The following is a 24276-nucleotide window of genomic DNA, read 5'->3' as shown; positions in this document are numbered from 1 at the left end:
TCAACTAATTATTCGAGCTCGTAAGCAGAGCAGAATATCGTAATCAGAATGTTATAAATTATATTGTTAAGATGTATGTAAGCATTTAAAATGTTTATTCCAACTTGCGAAAATACTATTTAAATACAGGGTGATTTTATTTTACATTCATTTTTGCACATAAAAATTTTACGTACAATTTTTTCAAAACATTTACAATGTCATCAAGAAGTTAAATGCGACATTTAGTAGACGGAAAAAGTGATTTGCGATGCAGCTATCACTGTTTATTTTTTCTTTTTATTTTTTAGGTGCCCCACTGCCGTTGACCACTGAGGAGAACGTGGTAGCGAGCGGCTCGACGTCGATCACGGCGAAGCGAAATGGATCTGCGGCGCAGCTGCAACGTCTTCCCGGCATCGAGCCGATTTCCGGCCACGACGTGTCCGCCGGCTGGCTCTGAGGAAACGGATGTGTCGCCGACGGGCGGCGGCCGACCAGCTGACACAGGAAGCATCAGTCGGAACTCAGCTTCGAGCTTCGTTTACAACGGCCATGAGGCTAGAACGACGTCGACGACGATAGTGCGCACACGCACGCGCGTGCACGCGGCACAACCGTCCCGACGTCGGCAGACGCACAATGATGCCTTTCTCGCGACGCGATGCGACGCGCCATGCCGATTAAACGTAAGAGCGACGTCGATCGGGAATCTCGAAGAAACTCCCATTTCTTATCAGGATCTCATCCCCTTCCCTTCGCCAATCCTTTTGCCACGAACACTTCCTTCAACGAGACAATGGCTCGAAAATTGCACTTCAAGATTATCGGTACGTTATATCTATTATTTATATTTTTTTTACATATTTATTTTTATATTTATTATTCTATATTTTATATCCACGAAGGAGAATTTTTACGATTCCAGTGAATTTCTATTTTCTTCTTCCTCAATTTAAACTCTTCTCGAGCAAAGAGAGCAGTCGTGTATAAAATGGTTTCGTATCATTTGTGCACTACTACTGTCCAATAGTATTGTCCAATCGTTTTCGAAATTAGTAAGGGTAAGGAAATATCATGTACAATTGATTCGCGGCACCTTCTCGCGCGGCTGTCTTTGAGCGACGATCGACGGTGTAGATTGTACTTGAGAATTATTACTATTACTACTACTGCCAGAGATAAAGGAAGTGGCACGTGTGAGTCGGCGGCAAATAGCCTAGTCAACACTAGTCAGAGTCAGATCTTGTAACAAAGGAGTGAAAAAAAAGGAAGCTATTAATATATTATTAAGTTAACTGTCGAGGAAGAACGCGACGAATTGCGTTACCTCGAACAGAAGTCAAATCTATCGCATCTCTTCAGAGAGCTGGTCTACTGAAGGATGAAACTCGTAGTCTCTTAGCTCTTCTCAAGCGTTCATTGTTTCGATAGTTTCTTCCATATAAATACTTATCCTACTCTAGTCATGACACGAGCTAATCGATAATCAATCATTGCCAACGGATTTCTATTATTTTTTATTCCACGATATAGTTTACGACGGCCACGAATGCGCGGCATTGAGAGAATCAATTATATAATAATTCTTCCGTAAGACATGCACGATAGATTGCATGAAAGAGAGACGGCTGGATTCCTTTAAAGTCACACATTTCTGCAAAATTCCGATGTAGAATTAATCGCTCCGTTAATTACAAGCTCGTGACTGTTAAAAGACGAAGTCGTCTTTTAACGATCCAACGCGTAACTCTCTGCCTATATATTTGGACTATCAAGGCGGCTAAATCTTATCGACGAATCGATTCTCGTGAGGCGCAGAAGAGCAGGAGCGAGTGGCACGACCAAAGAATACGCCGGTAGTACATAGTCGAGTAGTGGCCTAAAAGGAACGAGAGTCCTAGATATTACGTACTATTTCCTAGATATTACGTGTATGTACGTTAACAACAATTATTACTATCGTTAATGTCAAACGAATCGCGCGATCAGCACCACAGGTAAGTTCCTGAGGAGCAAGTCGCCCAGAGGGCACTGTCCAATTGCTCGCTCGTTTCGTCCCTTTATTCGTCATCGATCTTCCCCGCGGTCTCGTTAACGCCGTAAGAGAGATATGATCATTATTGAAGCGCTATATATTTATCAAACGGATCAAACCGGCGCGACGCGGCGGCGCGGCGAAGTAACACTTCTATAAAAATAAAATAGGATTTGGACGAGTTGATCGAACGAGTTAATTAAGCGTTTTAAGAAAAGGTAAATTTTTAATAGGCGTTATAAATTTAAGAAATTATATAATGCATCATAAAAAAAGATTTCATTGTTTTATATAGTTGATATTATAATATATTGAGAGCTGGTTATTTATATGATCGTAAGAAAAGGGACGTAATATAATGGTTTGGCGCTCTTGGTAGATGTACAGTGATTTAGTCATTTTTATCTCACCTACGTGTATTATTTATATGAGATTATTAATGTAACTGTGTGAAGCTAGATTTTTCCAGTTGGTGATAAGTGTAAGCGAGAATGCTCACGGTGAAAGAGGAAAGGAAAAAAAAGAGCTGGAGCCAACTGATTGCGCGTGATGGTGCTTGGAATTATTTGAATAAAAAGTCCTGCGAATCCGATCGAATTTTCTCACAATCACGTTTCCGTTTGCCCGTGCACGTGCGCGACTTTGCGCGCGAAAACGCGCGCGTCACGATAAATAATGGAAAACGGCGTAGCGAGGTCGAAAAACCTCTCGGAGTTGTACGATTTTGGACGTTCTCCAAAGACAGTTAATCGCAATTCCGGAGTCTGCGGTGAATTACGGGCGCATGAATTTCTACGTCGGAACGTAAGAATAACAAGCGTGATACCTGCAGCATTAATCGCTCGAGGCGATCAATCGCACGTTGCTCGAGGCGACGACGTATCACGTACGTTTCGAAAACGTGCAGCCGCAGAAGCGTGAGAATAACGCGAGAGACGAAAATTGAATATTCGACTTTGAATTTAATTTCAAACGCGCTTCCCATTTACGTCATAATTAGCAAATGGTGTCAAACATGAAGAGACTTCTACATTCTTTCCGTCGTACAGCAAAAGTAAATTTGATAACATAAATTTAATATTATGGTTAATCATTTTGATAGATAGTTTATTTCGATATCTGATATTCATTCGTAAACGACGCCGGGTTTGGATATATTAAATTTGAACGGACACATTATGAGAGAGAGAGAGACAAACGTTTTCATCTGATAGAAAGCGATTACACTGAATCTGTGTTTCGTGGTATCGATTGAAATTCGATGGGAATCAGCAGGCGGCAAACGAAATGTGACCATTAATAAAATATCATTTATTCTGATAATCCGTTTATTTCGCATTTAGCATTTTGTACGGAGGAATAGAACAGAGTATAACGTTTATTAACGCGATTAATTCGAAAGGAGGGAGATATCGGCGATAGAGGACTGGCAGTAATGTACATTGATAGTCTATAAAAGCATCGATTAATATTAATTTGAATGTTCAACGTGGATCGTTTTGTGAAGTGGAACGTTATTAGAATATTTCGTTCCCTATATACATACGATATATATAATATATATAATCCAAATGTTTTTAATAATTAAATATTTTAAATCAAACTATATCTTTTTGTTACCGTAGCGCTTTTTGGCGTAGAATAAAGGAATCGCGCTCGCGAAAGAATATAAGAAATAATCAAATTGCGCACGGGACACAATAATCCACGTTATGCATTCGTGTATGTGGCTTAGGTCTCGTACGTTCTAAGATTAAAAATTTACAGAGATTTACCTCTTTGCGAATGTAATTAAACTATCTTTTTCTGACAGATCCTTTGCTTCAGTAATCCTTAATCTACTACGTATACATCCTAATTTAAATGCCACCGAGTATATAGATTCCTCTTCTCGTTTCGTCACTCGCACGGCGCCAGCTCGCAACGATAGCGACGATGCAGCTTCTTCGGGCAGGGACGGCCGCCGTTCGCAGCTTCTCGCTGTAATTGCGCGAACAGAGTACGACGTTATCAGGGGCAAAAAGGTCTCGCAGCATCATCACGTACGAAAGCTTCATAATACTTCGTTGGTCAGCGCAACAGTTTGTGTTATTTCAACGAGCTGCGTATATCGCGAATTTCGCAGGTAATAACGCGCGCAATAGCCCGAGGTCAGTTAGCTTACCTCGATGGTACGGTAACTCGTGACGCGGCCAATACCACAAGTGACGCTACACGGTGACCAATTTGACCAACGGGTTACCACACAATCCACGGGAGGAGGTGGAGGGTTCAGGGAGTCCGTAGGTGTTTGAACTTGATTCACGGTCTCGTTAAAGGCCTTACCAGTAAGAGCAGCTCGCACCTAGGAACAAGAATTTAGATGACATCTCCATTTCGCTCGCGCTCTCCCGATTTTCGATTAAAACATTCTCGCTTACGACACCGCAAGTACTGCTGCACTCGTCCGCCGTTAGAAAATTATTTCGGTTGCCACGACATCCACCGTATGCGAAGGGCACGCACATTAATTTCTGCGGGTTGAAAGCCCACCTCTGGAAGTAGCCCCTGCACGGGCCGGCGTCTGTACCCTCCATGCATACGACTGTAAAAAGAGTTACAACGGATTCCAGACTCTAAATCTCGTAGAGTGGGAAATTGCACGAAAATTGCACAAGCTTAATTTTCAAGCTCTTTTATGAGATTTACACCGGAAGCTAGAGGTGTGCGAATCAAGCATTTGTAAGATTCAAATCAAATCGAATATGTTTGATTCGAATGTGAATTAAATTTTTCCGGATTTACATTACATACTAATTTAAATATAATAAAAAACGTATTTTTACTATGTTGCGGATCACTCTAGAGTTGCTCTATAATTTGTAAGATTTAGAAACGATGAAAAAGTTTTGAAAATCGACCATCAGGCACAAAAATTGGTACAAATTAATACAAGATTGATCACGCAGCAGATACACAAAATAAGTGATCGATTCGAAATCGAATAATCGATGATTCGAAATTCTCGAACTATTCAAATTTGAATATTCGATTCGAATTTGAACTATTCTTGCAGATTTGATTGAAATTCGTACATCTCTAGAAGCTACTAACAAAATTGATACAACTGATAATCATTTGACAATTAATTTTAAGGAAAAAAGACTTTGTACTTCGAACGTTAAAATTTTTCATTACCTTTCGCCGTTGCCATGTCGAATGTACAGTCTGACTGAAATAGGCACGGTCGTTGCTGGAGCAATTCCACGCGCGAAGAGCATTCCTCCTGCAGCGACGGGTCGACCATCAGCAGCCTGGTCCTCAGTTTCACACCCTTCCCGCAGGAAGCACTGCACGGCGACCAGTCGGACCAGTCCGTCATCTTTAATCATCATCATTAAACATTGTAAATTATTATACAACGAATCTTTGTCTCGCGGCGAGTAATAGATTTTAGATTCCACACCTTGCACACAAGATCTTGCTGCTCTTCCTCCTGGCACGGTGGCTCCATGCACTTCTCCCTCTCGACGAGCGACACGAGTGGGCATCGTTTACGACCACGGCGATCGCGGAACAACCTCATTCGCATTTTCGTACCGATTCCGCAGGTGCTCGAGCACTCAGACCACTGGCTCCATTCAGTGGTCTCGCAAAGTGGATCATTACTTTGTGACAGAATCACATCGTCGTCGTTATCCTCTTCTCCCCTGAAATAACACATCGACATCTGATCGCGTCCATACACGAAGAATCAAATTTATCTGGTAGACTCATCCGCAAAATATTATATTTGCGCAAAAAATAATTTTCTGCAATTCCGAAAAATTTAGATAGATACAGATAAGAAAATAATTTTGCGTTGGACCATCAGAATAATTATACGTAACGCTCAAGCGTGATAATATTGCTGTAAAAAATTTTAACATTCTAGCAACCAGCTTGAACGCTCCAATATGTATTTTTTAATTCAATATAATTATTTTCAGAGATCTATATATCAGCAAAATCGTACTTTTCGTGTATCAATTGAGCTTCGACAATTTCTCAAACGATATAAGAATCGCACTTACGAGCATTCAGGAATAGACGAGACACACATCTCCTTCGAAACCAGCTGTCTGTTACAGTTGAACATAGCAGCTTTCTCCGGCATTCGATACGACCTCGTGCGCATCCTTAAACCTTTACCGCAAGTTACTGAACACGACGACCACGGCGAATAATCCGTCGTCTGGCACTCCGCTTAAAAATTCAAAGTAAGATGAAACTAAATTACCAAGTTCATAATCTATAATTGAGAGTAAACTCGAAATCTCTGCCGACTTAATGAAGCCATTAAAATATCAGGAATGATAAGGCTCTAAAAAATTTTTAATATTTATTTCATTAAACATTAATTAATATTAGAATTAATAAGTTCATCAAGTCTTTCAGATCGCTTTTCAAAAAGATTGGCTATTATAGAAAATATGGCCTGCGTACGTCTCGACGTGTCTTCGGTGTTCTCGGCCACTTCCAGCTCGGTTACTTGCTGCTGCAGAAGTTCCTCGTTGCATTCGCGGGAGATAATCTTCTCACGGTTTAAATACAGTCTGGCCAGCGGTTGCATGGGCCTGCCAGAGGGATCATAGAACGGCGATCGCGGGTCTTCCGGATAGAGCGTCGTTATCGGCTTCATCTTCTCGCGTGGTTTCGTCTCGGAATTCGGCGACATATAACTGATGCCGTTGTCGGTACCGGCGTCCCAAGGATAAAGATCGACTATCATACTTTTTGTCCAGGTGCAATCCTTCTGGCAGAGATTCAATTTGCTCACTCCTAAAACCCAGTCAGGAGACGGGCCCAGCATCGAAGCCACCGAGAGAAGAGGATGGTTTCGATCTACCCTGAAAATTCGTGAAAATGAAGTCAGTCAGAAAGATTTGTTACATTTTCAGGGGAAATATTAAAAAAATCAATGTCTTGCTTCACATATTTAGCCACTAAAACAAAATATAATAGCGAGTTACTTTTTTGTTTTCACTATCTAAAATTTTTTAACGGTATTCTTTTGAAAAATAATTTATTTGGAATATATAAAATTTACCAAGTATTATGTTATCACAGTTATTGTTATCAAAGAACTTAGAGTTTGTTAAACGCATATTTTGTGCGCGAAGAATGACATTTACCTGAAACTTGTCGTCGTATTCGAATTGACATTGGGATACCATAGACCAGCAGCTTTGATAAGCGTTCTAAGGTGTCTGGATTTCTCTCTCAATTCCGCTTCCACGCCCGTCGCGGAACCCCACTCGGCCAATTGACGGAAGCCATCGGTCGCGATGTGATCTCTACCCCAGAAAGAAAAATTGGGCTCGTGCGATGCACCGATGACGTCGCTGAAATGAGTCAGCCAGGCGGAAAACGGAAAGTCCTTCGGGTGTGTTTTATTTGACCAGATGCCCTCCATAGTTAGCTGAAAGAGCCGTGGGTAAGACGCTTCGATTAATCACAGCGATTTATTATTTCATTCACCCCCATCATAACTTTGGCGAAGCTAGTTTCAAAGTTAATAAGACGGAATAAGAGTAAAAATTGCGCTATTTAAAGTTTAAAGAAAATATAAATCTTTCACATTAATCTCCGCCGAACTTTGTGAAATATTTCGTGTCTTACAGAATACTTTGCCTCGTCGCAAGCGCAACATCTGGTCTCGTTTGCACCTTCGACTTCCGTGCCTGTCGATTCGCAAACGGTCTTGGTAAGAGCGCTGTCCTCCGCGTACCATCGTACGTTGTTTTCCAAGACCATCGCGGTGAAAATGACACATCCAGAGCCGACTGGTGGCGCCCGCCACATCACCTGGATCTGTCGAAAAAATAAATTATTAATTAGAAGAAGCAGGACAGAAATTCTTACATTTTTATTAATTTTTTTATTAATATGTATTTCTTTTTGTTAGAGAAAATGGCTCGCATTCTTACCTCGGACTTCGGATAATTGTTCGTCTCGGAGATCGTGTTAATGCAGTCCTCGTTGAAAGTCGTCAAGGAATCCGGAAACAGTTGGAAATAACCGACTCGAGTTGAAGGATTATTCGGCGCATGCTGCGAGTGCACCGTGAGCGTGAAAACCGTAAACTGTTGCAGCCTCTCATGCGTTTGCGAGCCTGAAATGTACGTCGATTGTCTTTAACAGCGGCACTTTGCGGTCGACAAAATTTTTATAATAAGTGTTTATAATAAGATTTCGCCATATGTTTTTCTTTCGTATTCTATTAATTTTTTTTAGACAATCTTTTAGGCGCATACAACCTCTCAAGCTAATCGTATGAATTGCATTTGGGATGTATCCGCCTGTCTGTCCGCTGATGAGAATTCTGTAACCACCATCTCCCGCCGTCCTGCCTGCGGAAGTTTGTTCCACCGTCGGCCTCATGGGACATCCGGCGTGAGTCACGGCGAGGAGACACGCCGCCAGTATTAGAAATAACATTTTTGGATGTCTGAAAAGGTTTCGTACGTTTTACAATTTTGTTTTACCAATTTAAAAATTCAAAGCGATTTAGGATCTTTGTTTTTAAAATTCGTTGAAGCTGTTGCATCTATAACTGCTCAACGATATTCATTTTTATAATAAATGCAAGTAAATTAATATTTCTTCAGCGTCCAATTTTATCGTATAATTTTAAAAATTCTCTGGTACAAAAAAAAATTAATATCAAATCAACAATCTTTGTGTCATGTAGCAAGAATAGCAAAGCAAGAATATAAAATCTTCTTGGAAAAATTTATAATCTTAAACAGATATAAATTGCTTACATGAAGAAAATTTTTCTTTTCATGTAAGCAAATTATGTCAGTTTGTAAAATTATAAATTCTTTTAAGAAGTTTTTATATTCTTGCTTTGTTATTCTTGCTATTTGATACTAAAATTTTTTTCTGTGCATATGATCATTATTATTGAGCAGTGTAAAATAATTATATAAAACCAGTATAAAATGCAACAGTTACATAAAACTATTTTCTGACGTTCGTGCAAGATCCGTAATGCGAGAATGATATTCCGGCAATTTTGTCCTTGAATTCACGCCTCGCTTGCTCTGCCAAGGAAATTGCTGCAATTGACATCGCCCCGAACACGAACGAATCTCAGCTGATCTTTTAAGCGCCCATGATTGGAATTCAACTGAAAAGCAACGAACGGGCATGTCGCGCAAATCCGAATACAAATCCCGTCGAATCTCATCCGACTGTTATTGTTGGACTCGATTTGAAGCAATAAATCGCCGCAGAAATACCTTGTACTACATAGGATCACAAAGCATAAAGTAAAACAATGTATAGTCGCGAACGGATCGCGAGTCGAGTTTGATTTCGCAATCGCGTGGAAATGGAGAACGGAGATTGTATTGTGATTGCGGGCAACCTCTGCAATTGGGAAATCGCCAGATTATGAGTAGACGCGCAAGAGAGAGAGATAAGGTCCCGGAAACTTTTCATTCCTCCCGAACAGAAATTATTTTTCTCTCTAAATCTCGTAGAGCAAAACATCGTTATAAAACAGTGAAAATTGATCGAGTGATTTGTTACTCGAATAAAAATAGAAATTCACTTCTATAGAGTGAAATTAGAACACGTGCAATTTTTGAGTCATTTGTCACTGTTCGAGATTTAGGAAGTTTGATTGCTAAAACCGTGATGTTTTCAACTAATTAGTTAAAAAATTGCTTTTTCCTTCTCTTCTTTTTATTAATATTTATTTAAGATTGTAGGCTGGTGGAGTCCACTCCTACTAGATCTCTTCGATTCTTGCAACAATTTCGAAACCGATACGAGTTCAATGACACAATGTAACAGCTGTTGGAGCACGTTACATTTGCGACTAACGATAATCGATTCTCGCAGCGACAATGCAGAGAGAACTTTTTTTTCGTACCGCAGAAAAGTGGTCGTGAGAATGCTAATTACTGTCTTCGTAAGACTCTCCCATAAGTAATTTTTACAAAACAGAAAAGAGGTCGATTATAATTATGTTTCGATTATAATTATATTTGCGCAATCGGGCAAGTTTTTCTTACTTCTCTTTTCTTCATGAAGTCATCGTGTGAGCGTTTCTCTGTACATGGGCCGGTGATATTTTATGATCGTGAGAGATTACGACCCGTGAAGACGCTCAATGATCGATTACTATAATTAATAGACATTTTCGCCATGCAGGAGAATTAAAAAACTCTAGTCAACTCTAAAAAATACAATTGCCTTGGGACGCGTTCATCCATTAATTATCCATTAATTACAAAATGTTAATAAAAACAAATTAAAATGTCCGAACATAATGAATAATGATAAAGTAAAAGATTACGTGGGGCGCAGAATAATTCATCAAAATGTAAAAGATTAAAAAATTAGAAAGATTAAGCAAGTAATGGTTAATCGACGAGAAATAAAGTGACTGCGTGTATTCACTTATTAAAAGCTTGATATAACACAAATCTCAGGAATTTAAATGTGTTAAAAGTAAAGTGGATACGTGCGAGTCTCCCAAGTGAGCTTTTGGGACGTTATTGTAGCATGCGGAGTCGTAGCGCGTGTTGCATATGTCCACGCGCACATTCCGCGCTCGATGCATCCGATTACGGTCGAATAGCTGGAAGAACTAGGTCGGGACTCGTGCCAGTCCCCTCGACCGGCTTTCGAGATCGGCGCGGCATGTAGGTGTCTGTAGGTTTCTAGAACGCTAGCTCTCGGCGAGAGATGCATGAGACGAGACCAGACGGCGAGCGGTGCATGAACCCGCGGGGCCGGAAATTGCAGAACGTGGCGCCCGAGAGATGCATCTCGGCACGTGGCCCGCGAAACGTCCCGTCTCTAAACGCGCGCACCGGATGCGGAAGCGTTCCATTCCGTCGTGAAATTCGACGTACGGGGTAATGCGAGAGATTCGAAATTTGTTCCTTGAAATTTTAGGGGAATTTACCTCGCTGTAAATTGTACGTACGTGTACCGTATAATAAAGTCGTGTACGAAGGTGTACAAAGACGCAGTGAAAAGCGCAGACGAGTTTTGCATTGAGGAAATCGCGAAAGTGAAAGACTACTCGTGTGTGTGTGTATGTGTACGTGTGTCAAACGTTCCACTTAATTCCCTTATTTTAGATGGCGATCAAATTAATCGCTATTAAACATAAGACCTAAAAAAATTGACTGATAATTTATGTATAAAGATTGCCAACTGCAACATTTAAAACTAATCAGGCCTGGTCTAATTTTTTTATTTTAATTTAATTTTAATTTAAACAGTACTTAATTATTCATTAAAATGTTATGTTTTGCATAAATAAATTATAATTTGCAGAAAATAAACAAAAACAAAATAATACAAACAATTAATTATTGATTAAAATTTTCTTAATAATTAATTTTCTAATCAAAATGATTACGTTGTTCAACAATTAAATGATTTCGTAATAAGAATTTTATTATGTCCCTTACCTGGTTCTATTCTTGTTTATTTATTTATTTATTGTTTTTTTAGCAGTGTTCGTAACTGCTGCCGCGGAGATCGATATTTATTTTCACGGTTTCATCTCCCAAACGCTTCACGCATTCATTAATCGTGAATTTTTCACGTCGGAATAATCGTGGAGTTCACTGTCGGCGACGGCCACTGCTCTGCGTGTACACACACGTGAAAACTGATGCATATATGACAGTCGAACTCTTATCCTCCATTATATCCCTACTCGAGACCGTTCGCGTGGGTGGGTTTACGCGTGTCATAATACTTTCGCAATTAGCGAAATAATTAATGCTACGGGCACTGAACGCAACGAGCTGCGATACACTTTGATCGTATTCCATATTTGATAAATTCTGTCAGAAACATATTAATTAATTTCCCTTCTAAATAACTAATTTATATCTTTGTTCTTTTTACAACTACATATTTGTTAAGATGATTCATATTATTTTTGTCCATTATTTCCAGCATGACGAGCTTTTTTTTCAGTTACTACATATTTAAGTGGACAACAATTTACGATGCGTCTTCATAATATTTCATTTTTCCAGACATGTAATACATTAAAATTTTTCTTTCCTATCTCATGTAACATGACTTTGTGATATCTCATCTTTAAAGCAAATTGTGTCCATGATAAATGCACGTATAAGTTAATTGAATCATATTTTTACTCCGTACTACATTTCTAGAATGAAGATATTCTTCTTCGTTCCATAAACCAACAATGATTTGCACAATGCATCTTGGTAACATCCAATAGTATTTTTAATTATTTAATTGAAACATCTTTTTTATATATCCCATATAATATTTTTAGAACGCAATGATATTTTTTCGTATTTAACAAATGTTGTGTCTCCTTTAAATGATTGATTTATACCATGCTTTGATTCCATAATATTTCATCTCCAAACAGATTCATTACGAATCTAATTAGTTCGTGCATTTTACCGCTACTAGCTACTAGTATTGCCGTGATAATTGACGCTGCTTAAATTTTCATGAGTCATATATCTCCCATTAAACACAGTTCGTCTTAGACATCCGCGACGTCTGTATTCCTTTCTACGCGCGACTTGGCCATCTTTCAACTTTAACGAGCCGTAATACAAATGAACATAGTTATTCAACCTGCTTCTTCCCCCGGCCCATAGTTCATTACGCAGCGCAGTTTCAAATCATTATCGTGCGTGATCATGCGATATCACGTTCAGTTGGTCACGTTCAATTAGTCTATTATGTTTGATTACGTTTTGCGTCCTCGCGATGATCACAGATTTGCCGTGGTGGTCGCTTTAGCCAGCCGCACGAATCGACAATGTGTTCGTTAAAATTTCAACACACGAGACTTTCGGGAATTCGTTTGAACGAAATTCAAGGCCTGCCGCCTTGAAAATTGCGTTTACCGTTCCGCCATAAAAACGGCGCCCTGACGTTGCTTTTATTACGCTATTTCGCGATAGACGTTAATCGATATACCGCCCTACAGCCGTTTTGTTAAGCGTTTCGCGGCTACCTTTTATCCATTAAACACTAAGCTCCATTGCTACGTCGGTTAAACTCATTGAGTCTGCAACATGCATACTTTACCGTGTTGCTTTTGGTCCGCTTGGTTCGTACAAAGCGTACTTTGTTCACTGCACGATTAATACACGCGACTGTAGCGCATACGAGCGATGAATCGCGAAAGGCTTATCGCTAGTGAAAGAAAAACCGGAAACTCGCGCGACCGACGAGCGGATCCTCGCCGGACATAATTTACGGAATGGTGAACGTCGCGGAGCACAGCTTCTTTTATGACGCCGTTGGTCCTTTCACGCGCTTGCAGACCCCTGAGGCTTACGGGATGTCTTGCCTACGATGGTCAAATCTGATTGCTTAACAACCGCGGCGAAATAACGTGCGAGATCATAGCTCTCATTGAGTCAAGTTATTAATTAACCCTTAAACACTGTAATGCCGGCCTTTCAGACCGTTTTGAAACTTTACTTATCAATAACTTGCAAGACATCCACGAAAGGCGCTCTAAATTCAATACTTTTGCATGTCATCTGTCTCCGCCAAACACCACAGTAGTCCCTTTGTCATTCGTTGGAACGTGTAATGTGAAAATGATTGAAAAATTGTAGCGGTCCCATAGACCGGGGTTTACCGTTTACTTTACTTTTTCGGAGTATTGGGCATGTACGTATTTCTTCATCTACGTCTTATTTACACATTTTAATTCTTATTTATTGGTGCGATGTTATATTTTAATATTAAGAAAATTTTTATGGTTTAATGTTTTTATAATTTTTTTAAGACTTAAACAATTTTTTGAATTGGAGTAACGATTTCTTGAAAATTGGCTTTGATAACTCCCTAAATAACTCCCAAACGAGTCAACATATCAATCTCCGCTTTATACCAAAAATTTTCTTTTCTTTTTACGTTTTTTCAAATGACATATTACAACATGAAAGGTACCATGGTTTTTTTTTTTTTACCAAAGATTAGAAGTATTTGAATTGAAGTTCTACAAGAGCACCACTTGAGAGGGGACAATCTTTACATCCCCCTTAAAAACAAACCCTTCGAATGTCTTAAGGTTTTTCATAATTTCGAACGGTTTTCAAAATGTAGCGGGTAAAGTTTTACAAACTTTCTTCATTAATTTCTAACAATTAGATTTGAGTTAATGGATTATTTAGATCTGTAATAGTAACCACAAAAAGAAAAGAGAAAAATTAATATTATTTTTTACAAAAAAAAGAAGTACTGAAATTTCTTCATTTATAAAACAATATAAAAATATTTATAAACAAAAATTATATCACAAATAAAATAAGAATATCTCAAATTTAAATTGAGAGCAAAACTTATCAATCTGTTGAGCAATATTTTATATATTGTTTAACATTTTACGTATCTAAATGATTTCGATGGGTATTACGCGAAATGTATTCCACTCCAATTTGAATTTCATAACGTTAAACGTATCAAAGTCGGGGATAAATTTCCATCATGTTAACAGTATCGTTAATCACGACGCGGATATTAATTACACTGATTACCGCGATTAGCCCCAGGTGAGCAAGATTCTCATTTGAATTCACAATTCATTCAGAGAGAAGAGAGAGAGAGCGAGGGGAAAGAGATCGGCACGTTTGCGAACATGGTAATTATGTAACCGAGCTTCTCGGCGAGTATAATCGCAGGATCGCCTACGTGACGCGTTTTGCGACGTGTCCTTTCGTCGAGAGCGAGCATCAGATCGCGAGTGGAGGTCGTGGATTACTCACCGGTAGATTCGAGTCGCCCGCGAATGTTCTCGCTGGTCAAACCGATGGACACTGAACGAAGAAGAGATCGGCGGGCGTTCGTGTGCTTGGTTTCCAGTGAACCGGCAGTATTCCGGAGGAGTTTTATCGGGAGTCACGAGGTCGGTTTTAGGGTCAGCGTGCATCGCCTCGGGCCGACGACGCGCCTTCGAGATAACGCGGAAACGCCAATGATAAGCACCAGCGACGCGTCCGAAGATACGCGAATATTTAATGATGGTCACATAGCGGTTTCTCTCGGACTTGGAACCAAAGCGACGAAGAGAAATCTCGCGGCAACATCTTATTCCAGATTGCCAATTGATCTTCGCAAACCCGCGCCAGGTATCTCTTTGACAAACTTGGGAAATCACGTCGCCGAAGAATAAACCGCGAGTGACAGCGAGAAAACGTGTGAAAATGATTCATTTATTCATCTCGTTACGCAAAGCGTAACACCGTAACGCGAGCGAGATAGATATCTTCGATCGAGCGAATCGATTGAAGAATTCCAGCGTTGAACGCGTTGACATCATCATCGCCGGGGTCGCACACAGTATACCGGGTGTCGTTCGAATATCGCGCCTCGGCTACAATGACAGCCACGGCATGAGACACACGCATGCGTTATATTATCGACAAAAGTCCACGGCAAGTGCTCGGTCAGTCGCGGCCGAGCCGTGCCGCGCGAGGAGCTCCGCTTTGACGTTTCTCCTCGCCGCGAGCACCCAGCCCCGCTCGTCTGCCCGCGCTCGCGGACGCCGTTGCATTTTCTTCGATTGTTGCGGCTTTCGAGCTTCGAAATGGAAGCGTCGTGAGAGCACCTCGTCATCGCTCCTCGTTCGAGACAGCTCGTCATCGCCGGAGAGGTTCTCCAAGCGCATCGCCGCCGGTCCCTCGACGGGAGGCACCCCGCTCGTCGCGCGCCGCCGCTCCTCATTCGACGGGGCCAAGGACGTTTACGTTCGTGACACAGACGCACACAGGTGGAAGACCGTCGACAAACGGTTGACAAAAGCGAGAGGGACGGGACGATCCCAGGAAGGCTGGGACGAAGTGACGACCAAGCTCGTTGTCGTCGGTCATGGCGAGCCTGGCGAGCAGCTCGTCTTCGGCGGGCCTCACCAGGGCCCCAACGATGCTGGAACAGTTGCTTGAAGAGATTAATTTCCAGAGAACGAAAGAGCTCAGACAGATGCTCAAAGATGGTTCGTATTTGTATTGACGCCGGGGTTCGACGTGTCTGTGTGTCTCTTTGTGTGTGTGTGTGTGTGTGTGTGTGTGTGTGTGTGTGTGTGTGTGTGTGTGTGTGTGTGTGTGTGTGTGTGTGTGCGCGCGCGCGCGCGCGCGCGCCTGTGCGTGTACATACGCGTACGCTGAGGGTGAGAAGAGGGTGCACAGAGCGAGTTAGGGTGTTTCAACGAATTATGTAAAGGGTTTCACTTTCGCAAGGGTTCACTGCCGATGGGAAACATAACGTCGTCTCGGTTAGAGAACGCGTATTTGAGAGAAACAAAATCGTTTTCATTTCTTCTTGTTTCTTCTTATTTCTTTTTAACATTATTTTGAGATTTTTCAACATTTTCTTATACACTGTGCAAAATACTGTCCGGAAAACTTTATTACTGATGATTTATTAAATTTTTTAATTTATTCCTTAAAAATTTTAAATATTTCTCAGATATACAAAGATAAATTTCTAGAAGTGCTTTATTACGATTATTTATTTCAATAAGGATTCCAGCATTTATTAAATAACATAGAAAAGATGTAAAAAAAATTTTTAACAATGCAATAATGAACAATTTGAAAACACTAAGAGTATTGCTTAGCTACGTAATATTGTAGCATCATCTCTCTGAATACTCCGATAATGAAGATTGCTTTATTTGGCGCATGCTATTGATAAAAATAATATGTTTTATTTAATCTCTTCAACTACGCACTCCGCTATTTATAGAAATACTTACAGAGTGATGCAGACATCATAATCAAGTTCATAATTACAAAACTAACGCTCACCGTGACTCATGCTATTTATTGCCTCTCTTCATCTTTATGTATAAAAATACTGATTTATATTATTATGAATATACATATAATACAATGATAGGTGACTGACGGAAATATTTTTAATTTCCTTCGTATTAATTTGTACTTCCTTTTTTTATATGATTACACAATATCTTCATCTTTTGCTTGAATGTGTAACTTTATTTCACTTTTATTTTTTTTTTAGCTCTCGAGAATGCTTAGATATCTAAATGAGAACATTGTTTTAAATAAATACTTTTAAACAATTAACTAATAATTAATCGTCCAAATACTGTAATTAGCTATTAATAAATAATATATTTGTTAGCATATTGAGATTGAACAGAACGTAGAACTAAAGTTAAAAACGTATCAATGATATAGCTCAGTTCTTCGGACCTTCTTCATTAATAAACGCGTCATAACAAGTATCGATTACCTGATATTTCCCGCCTCTTTTATTATTACGTCTCCCCCTTTTGCTAACATTAAATCGATCAGGGGGGTGAATTCGATATCAAACGTCGCGTCTTTCGAGACATTAAAACTCACGGCTCCGTGTTTTGATGTTGAGTCGCCGAAAAATTTGTGAACACGCAAATTCTCTCTTTTTTAGCAGACTCCGGATTCGTCATGCTGCAAGGCACGACGTACTGGACGGATCTGTTTGTCCGTCACTTCCTCTTTCAAGCGGAGCACGCTATCGACGGCGATGATCTGCTCTTCTTCGTCCGCAAGAAACACGTGAAGACCTCGTCGAGGTATCTGCCCAAGTTCGAGACCGAGGTCGACGTGTTTCGCAAGGACAGTAAGAAACTGCCAATCGGCGATCCCGACATCGATTGGGAAGAAACCGTGTACCTGAATCTCGTAGTGCACCAGTTTGATTACACGCTGACGCTGGCGATCTGCACAAGAACAAGCCCCAAGGAATTGCAAGTGAGAACTGTGAAAAATTAAAGAATTATTATACTTGAATTAAAAAAGATTTAAGAGAAATAATGGGGGGTGGGGGGATTGTGCAGAGAATTCCAAATCAATTATACTTTAGTTTTATTTTTACAACAACTAAATTATATATAGTAAATAATAATATGCCTATAAGCAATTACAATAACTTTCAGACATAATTTCTTTGCTATATCAGCAAAATCTGATTTGATTTGATGGAATAGCAAAGAAAGTATGTTTGTGAACTATAAAAATTGCCTTCACACATGATTTCTATATATCACTAAATCTGTTTATTATTATAAATATAAAACTTGTGTGCAAGCCATAACTTTGCTGCTTCCTTTTTCTGTGTTTCGTTTTTCGAAGATAAATTAAACAATTGAATTAAAAAGATTTGGTACAATGCTATCTTTGTTTTATAATATTAATTTTTAGTTATTTATTTTCCACCTTTTTATCATTATGTCTTTTAACATTGCCAGCAAACCGGAAACTCGCATTAGCACAGAGAACTTTTTTAGGTATTGCGGAGGCATTCTCAGAAAGTGTACGCTAGTCCGAGTCGACGGCGTATGGACGCCAAGGGTGACCTCGAGGAAATGACATACCCACACATATGCTTCATGGTGGACAATTTCGACGAAGTTTTCTGTGATATTTTAGTCAGGGACGGGGAGATGGTGTGCGTGGAGCTGGTCGCCTCCGACCGGGAGGGCGCGATTCAGGGCGTCATTTTCCTCGGCTCGATCAGATACGACGCTTTGAAAAAGGTTTACGACGCCAGGGTGAGTTTTCGTTTGGCGCGTTGTTGAATTTATACACGTGAAATTATATACAGCTGTGTTTGCTTTTAGTCGAGCCTGAGCACCAAAATGGCGCAGCGGATGACGTTCGGCCTCTTCTCCGGCGCGGCCTCGCAGAGAATAGAATTCGTGCGAATGAAGGGACCACGTGGTACGAATTTCATCAATATCTTCCTTTTTGTTGATTTTCTTTTAATTAATTTATTTATGTATTTTATATAAATATAATTTTAACAATAATCCACTTTGGACACAAATAGAAGATGAGTGAAAAGAATAGCTTATCATATTATTATAAAATAATCTAAAAGTTAAATGTAAAGTGTAGACGTAGGTGTTGGCGCGGGAGAGTGCATTTCACCTTTATTATTTAACATGGCGTAATCGCTTGCGCAAAAGATGGAAAATAGAACTTCTATATTTATCGATACGGCAAGGCGCGCATCAAAGTGTAAAGAGCTCGATGCGACAAAGGTTCCTTTCACGGATATTAATCGTATTTAGGCAAGGGACACGCGGAAATGGCCGTGACGAAACCAAAAGGTTCCGGCGCGGAGACGCCGACGTCGGAGCCGGGTTATTGCGCGACCGACCTGTGGGACGCCGACTGGGACGACGCCGAGGAGCTCTTCATGTATCGCCATCAACGAAGGCTGTCCGATCCCAGCTCGAATCTCAACAACTTCGTGCGCGGCGGCTGGAGAACGAAACCGGACACGGTGGCCACTAAGGCGCGATCGGAGAACGAGGGTCTCGATTCCATGGCGAACGGTCTCAGCGAGATCGAGGCCGGTGACGTTCGAGATGGTAATTATCAGCGACCTGCGCAGTACAAACGCAATCGAGGACGGATTTACTAGATTATTACTCTTATTAGATTTTTAGTTTCACACTCTTAGACCGGTATTCATATCCTGCATTTAGCGTTCAAACGCGGACGATGACGCGTCGTTGCGAGCGGACCGCAAAATTCGACGTTTTTGCCGCGGTACAACGTAGCGTTAAATATACGGGATATGAACACGGCACTTAGTATCTTTCTCTTCTCGATGTATTTCGTTCGCATCCACTCTCGGTCTGTGCATGCTCCTGTGTTGTATCTGTGTAATGCACAATTGTCTTGATGTTATCAGGCATATAGACGCCTCCTCATGGCAGCATACTACTTCTCAATGCTGGCAGACTCTGCATAGACTTGAAGCTGATAGATCTAAATACTTGTACGAAAATACGAACCATTAGAGCGCGATAGAAAGCGACCGCATGTTGATATTCATGTTAAAAAAAGATTCAAAGAGTTTCGACATTTATGTCTTCATGAATTAAACACGGCGCAACTTAGGTGCGCCGTGAAAAAATCTAATCAAAGCGGCATCTTGTTTCCTGAATGACCTCACTTAGCTCGATCGTGCGTTCAGAGTTACGATCCTTCTGGCAAACTTAGTGTAGCACTAGCACAGCGTTTAAGCGTAGACGAAATAGCGAGAGGGAGATACAAGAGAAATACAAGAGAAAAGAACAGATTCAGCTCTACCCTCACTGACACCACCAACCACTCTACCTACAAGCACAACCACCACCACTACCACCACCACCACTATAACTACCACGACACTCTTAACTTTCGATTCGAATGTTGTCGCGACTATTGCGAAAGATGACAGAAAACTAAGTGAACGAAAAAATAAAAAAATAAAAACGAAAGAGTTTTTCTTGTTGTCTCTAATCAGTGGCACGTGCCATGCCGGCTCTTTCCTTTGTAGCCGATGTACAGGATAGCAGCTGGGGCGGCCGGGGCTCACCGAGAAACCGTAGGAGTCCCTGCTCCTTCCGTCGACGAAGATCGCAGTCGGTTCGGCAACAACAACACCCCGTCCACAACAAGCAACGACAACGTAATCCCCGGGAACAACCCGGAACGAATGAGAACTCGCCGATACGCAAGGAGATGATCTATCGCGAGACACACGGTGAGTGTGCTCGTTCGCGCTGAAAACGATCAGTCCGATCAGTCTCTCCTGTCTCTGCTCTGACCGGCGCTCTCGCTTCTTGTGTGACTAGTAGAAATCTCTGTGTTTGTTAGCTCCTTCCCGAATTAGCGCGTGGCTATCGTGTTCCGTGTCTTTGAGACAAGCTTTGACAAGAATGTACACTGCTTAATAAACAAAGAGCGAAAAGACTCTTCTAAATGCTCATTTTGTTATTTAATTGAAATAAAATTGAATAAAGTCTTGTGATTAGAGTCTTGTGTCGACAAAATTTTCAAGTTACATCGTAACGAGAAAGAGTAATTGGCTAAAGAGTAATTGGCTGTAGACGGAGGATAAATGCACGGAGGACAAAGCGGGGAAAGAGACCAGGAGCACGATCGTTTGTAGTCGCGACACGGGTGCAATCGCCGTCTAAATGACGACGTGGTTCTCGCGGCAGGTTTCCACAATCACCAGCAGAACAATCATCATCATCAGCACCAACACATAGAAGTGGGCAGCGAGATCTTAGTGCCGGCCGGCCGGTGCCTCACGGACGATAACGTCCGACAGAAGTTAGACTCGGGCGCGATTATGGTGCACGGCAAGGAGGAACTGCCGCTGGGCTACGATGTGGCGACCGCTACGGAGGACAATAACCGGAAACGACGTCCATACAGCGCCGGGCACTTGTTCAATCTTCATAACGGTCTAGAGAACGAGGATGAGGAGCACCGGAGGCTAAGCGACGACGAACTGCTCAGGGTGAGACGATCCGACGGCCGTCGACGTCTATGTAGCGCCGGTTCCGATCATGAAGACTACGCCTACGGGCAGAACAGGAACAGGAACGACGAAATCAGAGACAAAAACGCAAACGACCATCACGTGACGCGCATCAACGGCGAGGTCGCATTGTCGCGCCGGCAAAGCGCCACGTTACCCCGAAGACGACGTCGAAGGGCGCTCTCAGGTAGCTTCGCGGGTAATCCCCTGCCGCCTCATCGAGTCACGCCGGACGGCACCGCGATCTACTACTGGTGCGAGCTCCCGCGCCGCCCCGGCTCACAGGGTAAATTTTTCCTACCCTTCCTGCGCCCTCGCCCTCCTCCCTTCCCCCAAAAAAATACCCCTTCGATCTTCCCCGACAAGAGAGAGAGAGCAATCCTTCACTAATCATCATTTCTGTTGTATTGAATCGTTGTGCGTAATGTAGATATGCGCTATCTGAACCCAAAGCATTCGTTTGACTGTGTCATCAATGGCTGTGTTTATGGAATGGTGAAATGGCCACGGCCGTAATTGCGCGCGATACGACGGAGGGTGGTGGTGATGGTGGTGGTTTGCGAAGGGTTTTGCGGGCGAAAGGACGGCGTAATTTTCAATCATGAATTTCACCACTGATAATAAGCACGGCCATAGAAAGTAGATAGATTAGTTAGTTCATTTTCTGTAAACGTAATATTAATATTAATTCTATTTCTTAACACTCACTCTCTGCAAGAATTCATAAAAAGAGGGATCATCTAGGTACTCTCTAATTCTTCTTAAAGTAAACGGCAACAGCGTACGATTCATTTTCAGCAAATGTGGACCTGTATGTGTGTGTGTGTGTGTGTGTGTGTGTGTGTGTGTGTGTGTGTGTGTGTGTGTGTGTGTGTGTGTGTAACTTGCATAATGCTATTTCTACACGTAGCACATCAAGAAACTATCTTGGACGAAGTTAATCGTTACACACTTTTTGGAGTAAAAACGAAAATTGGTGTATTCCTTGCTCCGTTTGCTCTTGAGCATCCGTAATTCTTGTGCATCATATCAGACTCATTTATCTGCTCCATCGTCGCTCGTAACAACCTAATCAAACATGCATTTAATCCCATGACTTTTAAGCTTGTGTCTTACTCTGTGTTTCATTGCTCGATTAAATGTCTATCCTATAAAATACCATCCTGTCGATCGAACAATTCGAATCGTTGCAGGATATCAGACATGCTACAAGCGTAGTCGAGAGTCTCGGGCTTTGCAAATTAATAACGTCTCTATCCTTTCAGAATTGGACGACGGAGCGTATAATCCTCTTTGGACGATGCGAGGCTTTACTCAAACCTTCCATTTCTGGAAGGAAACGAAGCGAGCGCAGTCCGTACCTTTGAACGCCTTTTTGACATATATTACGTTGCCGTGGTGGAGTATAGCCAAAGGTAAACCAAAGAGAAACCACATTGTATGAATATTTTTATTTTTTAATATCTGGACGCAATTTTTCAAAATTATTTGACCATATTACGTTGTTATATAAAATCTTTTTCCGTTCTATTAATAAAAAACGTTCATACATTTAATCTGAAATATTAAATTAAATTTAAGCCTTGTATACACGAGATCGAAATACAATATAAAGCCTTCAATTGTTTTGTTCTTCAATCACGATAATTTCTGTTACAGACATTCTGGATCACCGGGAAGGACCTATCTTAACATTCTAGCTGACAGTATAGTACATTCCACTCCTAATTTTAATACTTTCCTTTTTTTTTTACTTTATACTTATATCGACGATTGTGGCCCAAGAAATATAATAATGTATAGTTTAAATAAATCAAATATCATTTACAAATTCTCTGGACCGCACTGTAAAACAGTGCGACAGCATTTTGTCATTCCCTCTTGATTAATTAAGTTTTACATATTATCTTTAGTCTACTGTTTATGCAGGTACACATATAAATGCTTTGGTGGAAACAAATAGAAAAAATTTAAAAAAATTTAAAAAAAAACAAAATATAAATGAAGAAATAATATAAAAAGACAAAAAATTAAGATCTGTTTTATCACAAAGCAATGATAAAATTATGTTTCAAATTAAGTGAAATTGGTTTAACAAATACATGTATTTAAATTGCTGTGTAATCAGAAATAAATCCAATATTATCATCGCGAAACAATTATACAAATACGAAATACTTTTTCACTGCTAAATTCATATACGTTAATTTTTGATTATCACATCATACGATGCTCATATTATATACAAGTCATTATCCGTTGTACTTTTTTTGCTCATATATGACTCATTAGTAAACTGATTATGACGTGAAAAACTAAGCTAAATTTAGTTAATAGATTTGTATTTCTTATAGAAATTTCCTTCTCTGTCTCGCATTTTGCGGTTAACATTGAAAACCGCACGTCGTCACTATATCTTCTGGCCGCTTTAAATAAACGAGGAAGAAATTTCGCTCATTATTTAATGATAAGTCACGTTACCGACATTTCCAGTATGCTTGCGCCCCACGTATTCTAATCGTGAAGTTTCTTGTGACAGTGTGTGCTTTAGCGACATTTATTTATGTATTTATGCCGAGAACATGTGGTACGACGATGAATTAATTCCACACGTGGGAGAAACAATAGGTATTAATTTGAAATTTTATTTATTATTACTAATTATTACTAATTATCACTAATTATCACTATTATCACTAATTTATTTTTTAAAAGCTTTTGATTTGTTTCCATCAATAATGATTGCACCTCATAATGACAAAATAATTAATGCTTTGAGAAATTATATTTTCATAAATATAGTGTTTAAATCTTAAATTATGCTACATTTCACGAAAAAATTTTCTTATCGTAAGCAAAAAGTACATAATGTACATTCCTTTTCATTCATTTGTTATGCCTAATCCGTAACCGCATGAAACAAA

The 24276-nt window shown here is 40.4% G+C and overlaps 3 protein-coding genes across 13 annotated transcripts in view; 2 read left to right on the top strand and 1 right to left on the bottom strand.

Annotated features, from left to right (window-relative positions):
* LOC105195362 (transient receptor potential-gamma protein) overlaps nt 1–3827 on the top strand; it is a 97919-nt gene extending 94092 nt beyond the window's left edge. For all 7 annotated transcript variants that reach the window (XM_026131028.2, XM_026131027.2, XM_039449922.1 and 4 more), the window contains one exon: nt 291–3827. In XM_026131028.2, coding sequence (XP_025986813.1) covers nt 291–442 — 152 coding nt within the window. In that variant the 3' untranslated portion in view covers nt 443–3827. The remainder of the gene's footprint in view (nt 1–290) is intronic.
* On the bottom strand, nt 3328–15094 carry LOC105195250 (spondin-1). Of its 2 annotated transcripts, none has more exons than XM_011160608.3 (12): nt 14788–15094; nt 8296–8486; nt 7966–8150; nt 7658–7849; nt 7171–7457; nt 6482–6885; nt 6070–6241; nt 5463–5706; nt 5195–5378; nt 4438–4601; nt 4182–4361; nt 3328–3997 (listed from the first exon to the last, which is right to left on the bottom strand). In XM_011160608.3, exons 1-12 carry the CDS (start codon nt 14949–14951, stop codon nt 3917–3919), a joined length of 2448 nt encoding a protein of 815 aa, XP_011158910.2. In that variant the 5' UTR covers nt 14952–15094; the 3' UTR covers nt 3328–3916. The 2 variants fall into 2 exon arrangements, with proteins under 2 accessions (XP_011158910.2, XP_039305857.1); XM_039449923.1 differs by lacking the exon at nt 14788–15094 and adding an exon at nt 8996–9019.
* A 240-nt stretch (nt 15095–15334) lies between these two features.
* Nucleotides 15335–23183, top strand: LOC105195251 (uncharacterized protein KIAA0930 homolog). 4 transcript variants are annotated; one of them, XM_011160612.3, is made up of 9 exons: nt 15335–16013; nt 17459–17778; nt 18315–18578; nt 18648–18747; nt 19101–19403; nt 20360–20566; nt 21027–21638; nt 22618–22767; nt 23012–23183. In XM_011160612.3, exons 1-9 carry the CDS (start codon nt 15890–15892, stop codon nt 23050–23052), a joined length of 2121 nt encoding a protein of 706 aa, XP_011158914.1. In that variant the 5' UTR covers nt 15335–15889; the 3' UTR covers nt 23053–23183. The 4 variants fall into 4 exon arrangements, with proteins under 4 accessions (XP_011158914.1, XP_011158913.1, XP_011158917.1 ...); XM_011160611.3 differs by having other exon boundaries at nt 17456–17778; XM_011160615.3 differs by lacking the exons at nt 20360–20566; nt 21027–21638.
* The last annotated feature ends 1093 nt before the right edge of the window (nt 23184–24276 follow it).

Source organism: Solenopsis invicta, chromosome 5 (assembly GCF_016802725.1).
Source record: "Solenopsis invicta isolate M01_SB chromosome 5, UNIL_Sinv_3.0, whole genome shotgun sequence".
NCBI classification, from domain to species: domain Eukaryota; kingdom Metazoa; phylum Arthropoda; class Insecta; order Hymenoptera; family Formicidae; genus Solenopsis; species Solenopsis invicta.
Note: the sequence above shows the minus strand (reverse complement) of the source record. Positions and strands in the feature narration are given on the sequence as shown.

Excerpts from the sequence above, each read along its gene's own strand:
- LOC105195250 (XM_011160608.3), bottom strand. The coding sequence starts at position 14,951 with ATGCACGCTGACCCTAAAACCGACCTCGTGACTCCCGATAAAACTCCT. Across the intron at positions 7,850-7,965 it reads ACAATTATCCGAAGTCCGAG|ATCCAGGTGATGTGGCGGGC; the intron begins GTAAGAATGCGA and ends TTTTTTCGACAG. Across the intron at positions 4,362-4,437 it reads GCAGCAGTACTTGCGGTGTC|GTGCGAGCTGCTCTTACTGG; the intron begins GTAAGCGAGAAT and ends TCTTGTTCCTAG.
- LOC105195251 (XM_011160611.3), top strand. The coding sequence starts at position 15,890 with ATGGCGAGCCTGGCGAGCAGCTCGTCTTCGGCGGGCCTCACCAGGGCC. Across the intron at positions 19,404-20,359 it reads GGCCGGTGACGTTCGAGATG|CCGATGTACAGGATAGCAGC; the intron begins GTAATTATCAGC and ends TTTCCTTTGTAG. Across the intron at positions 20,567-21,026 it reads GATCTATCGCGAGACACACG|GTTTCCACAATCACCAGCAG; the intron begins GTGAGTGTGCTC and ends TTCTCGCGGCAG.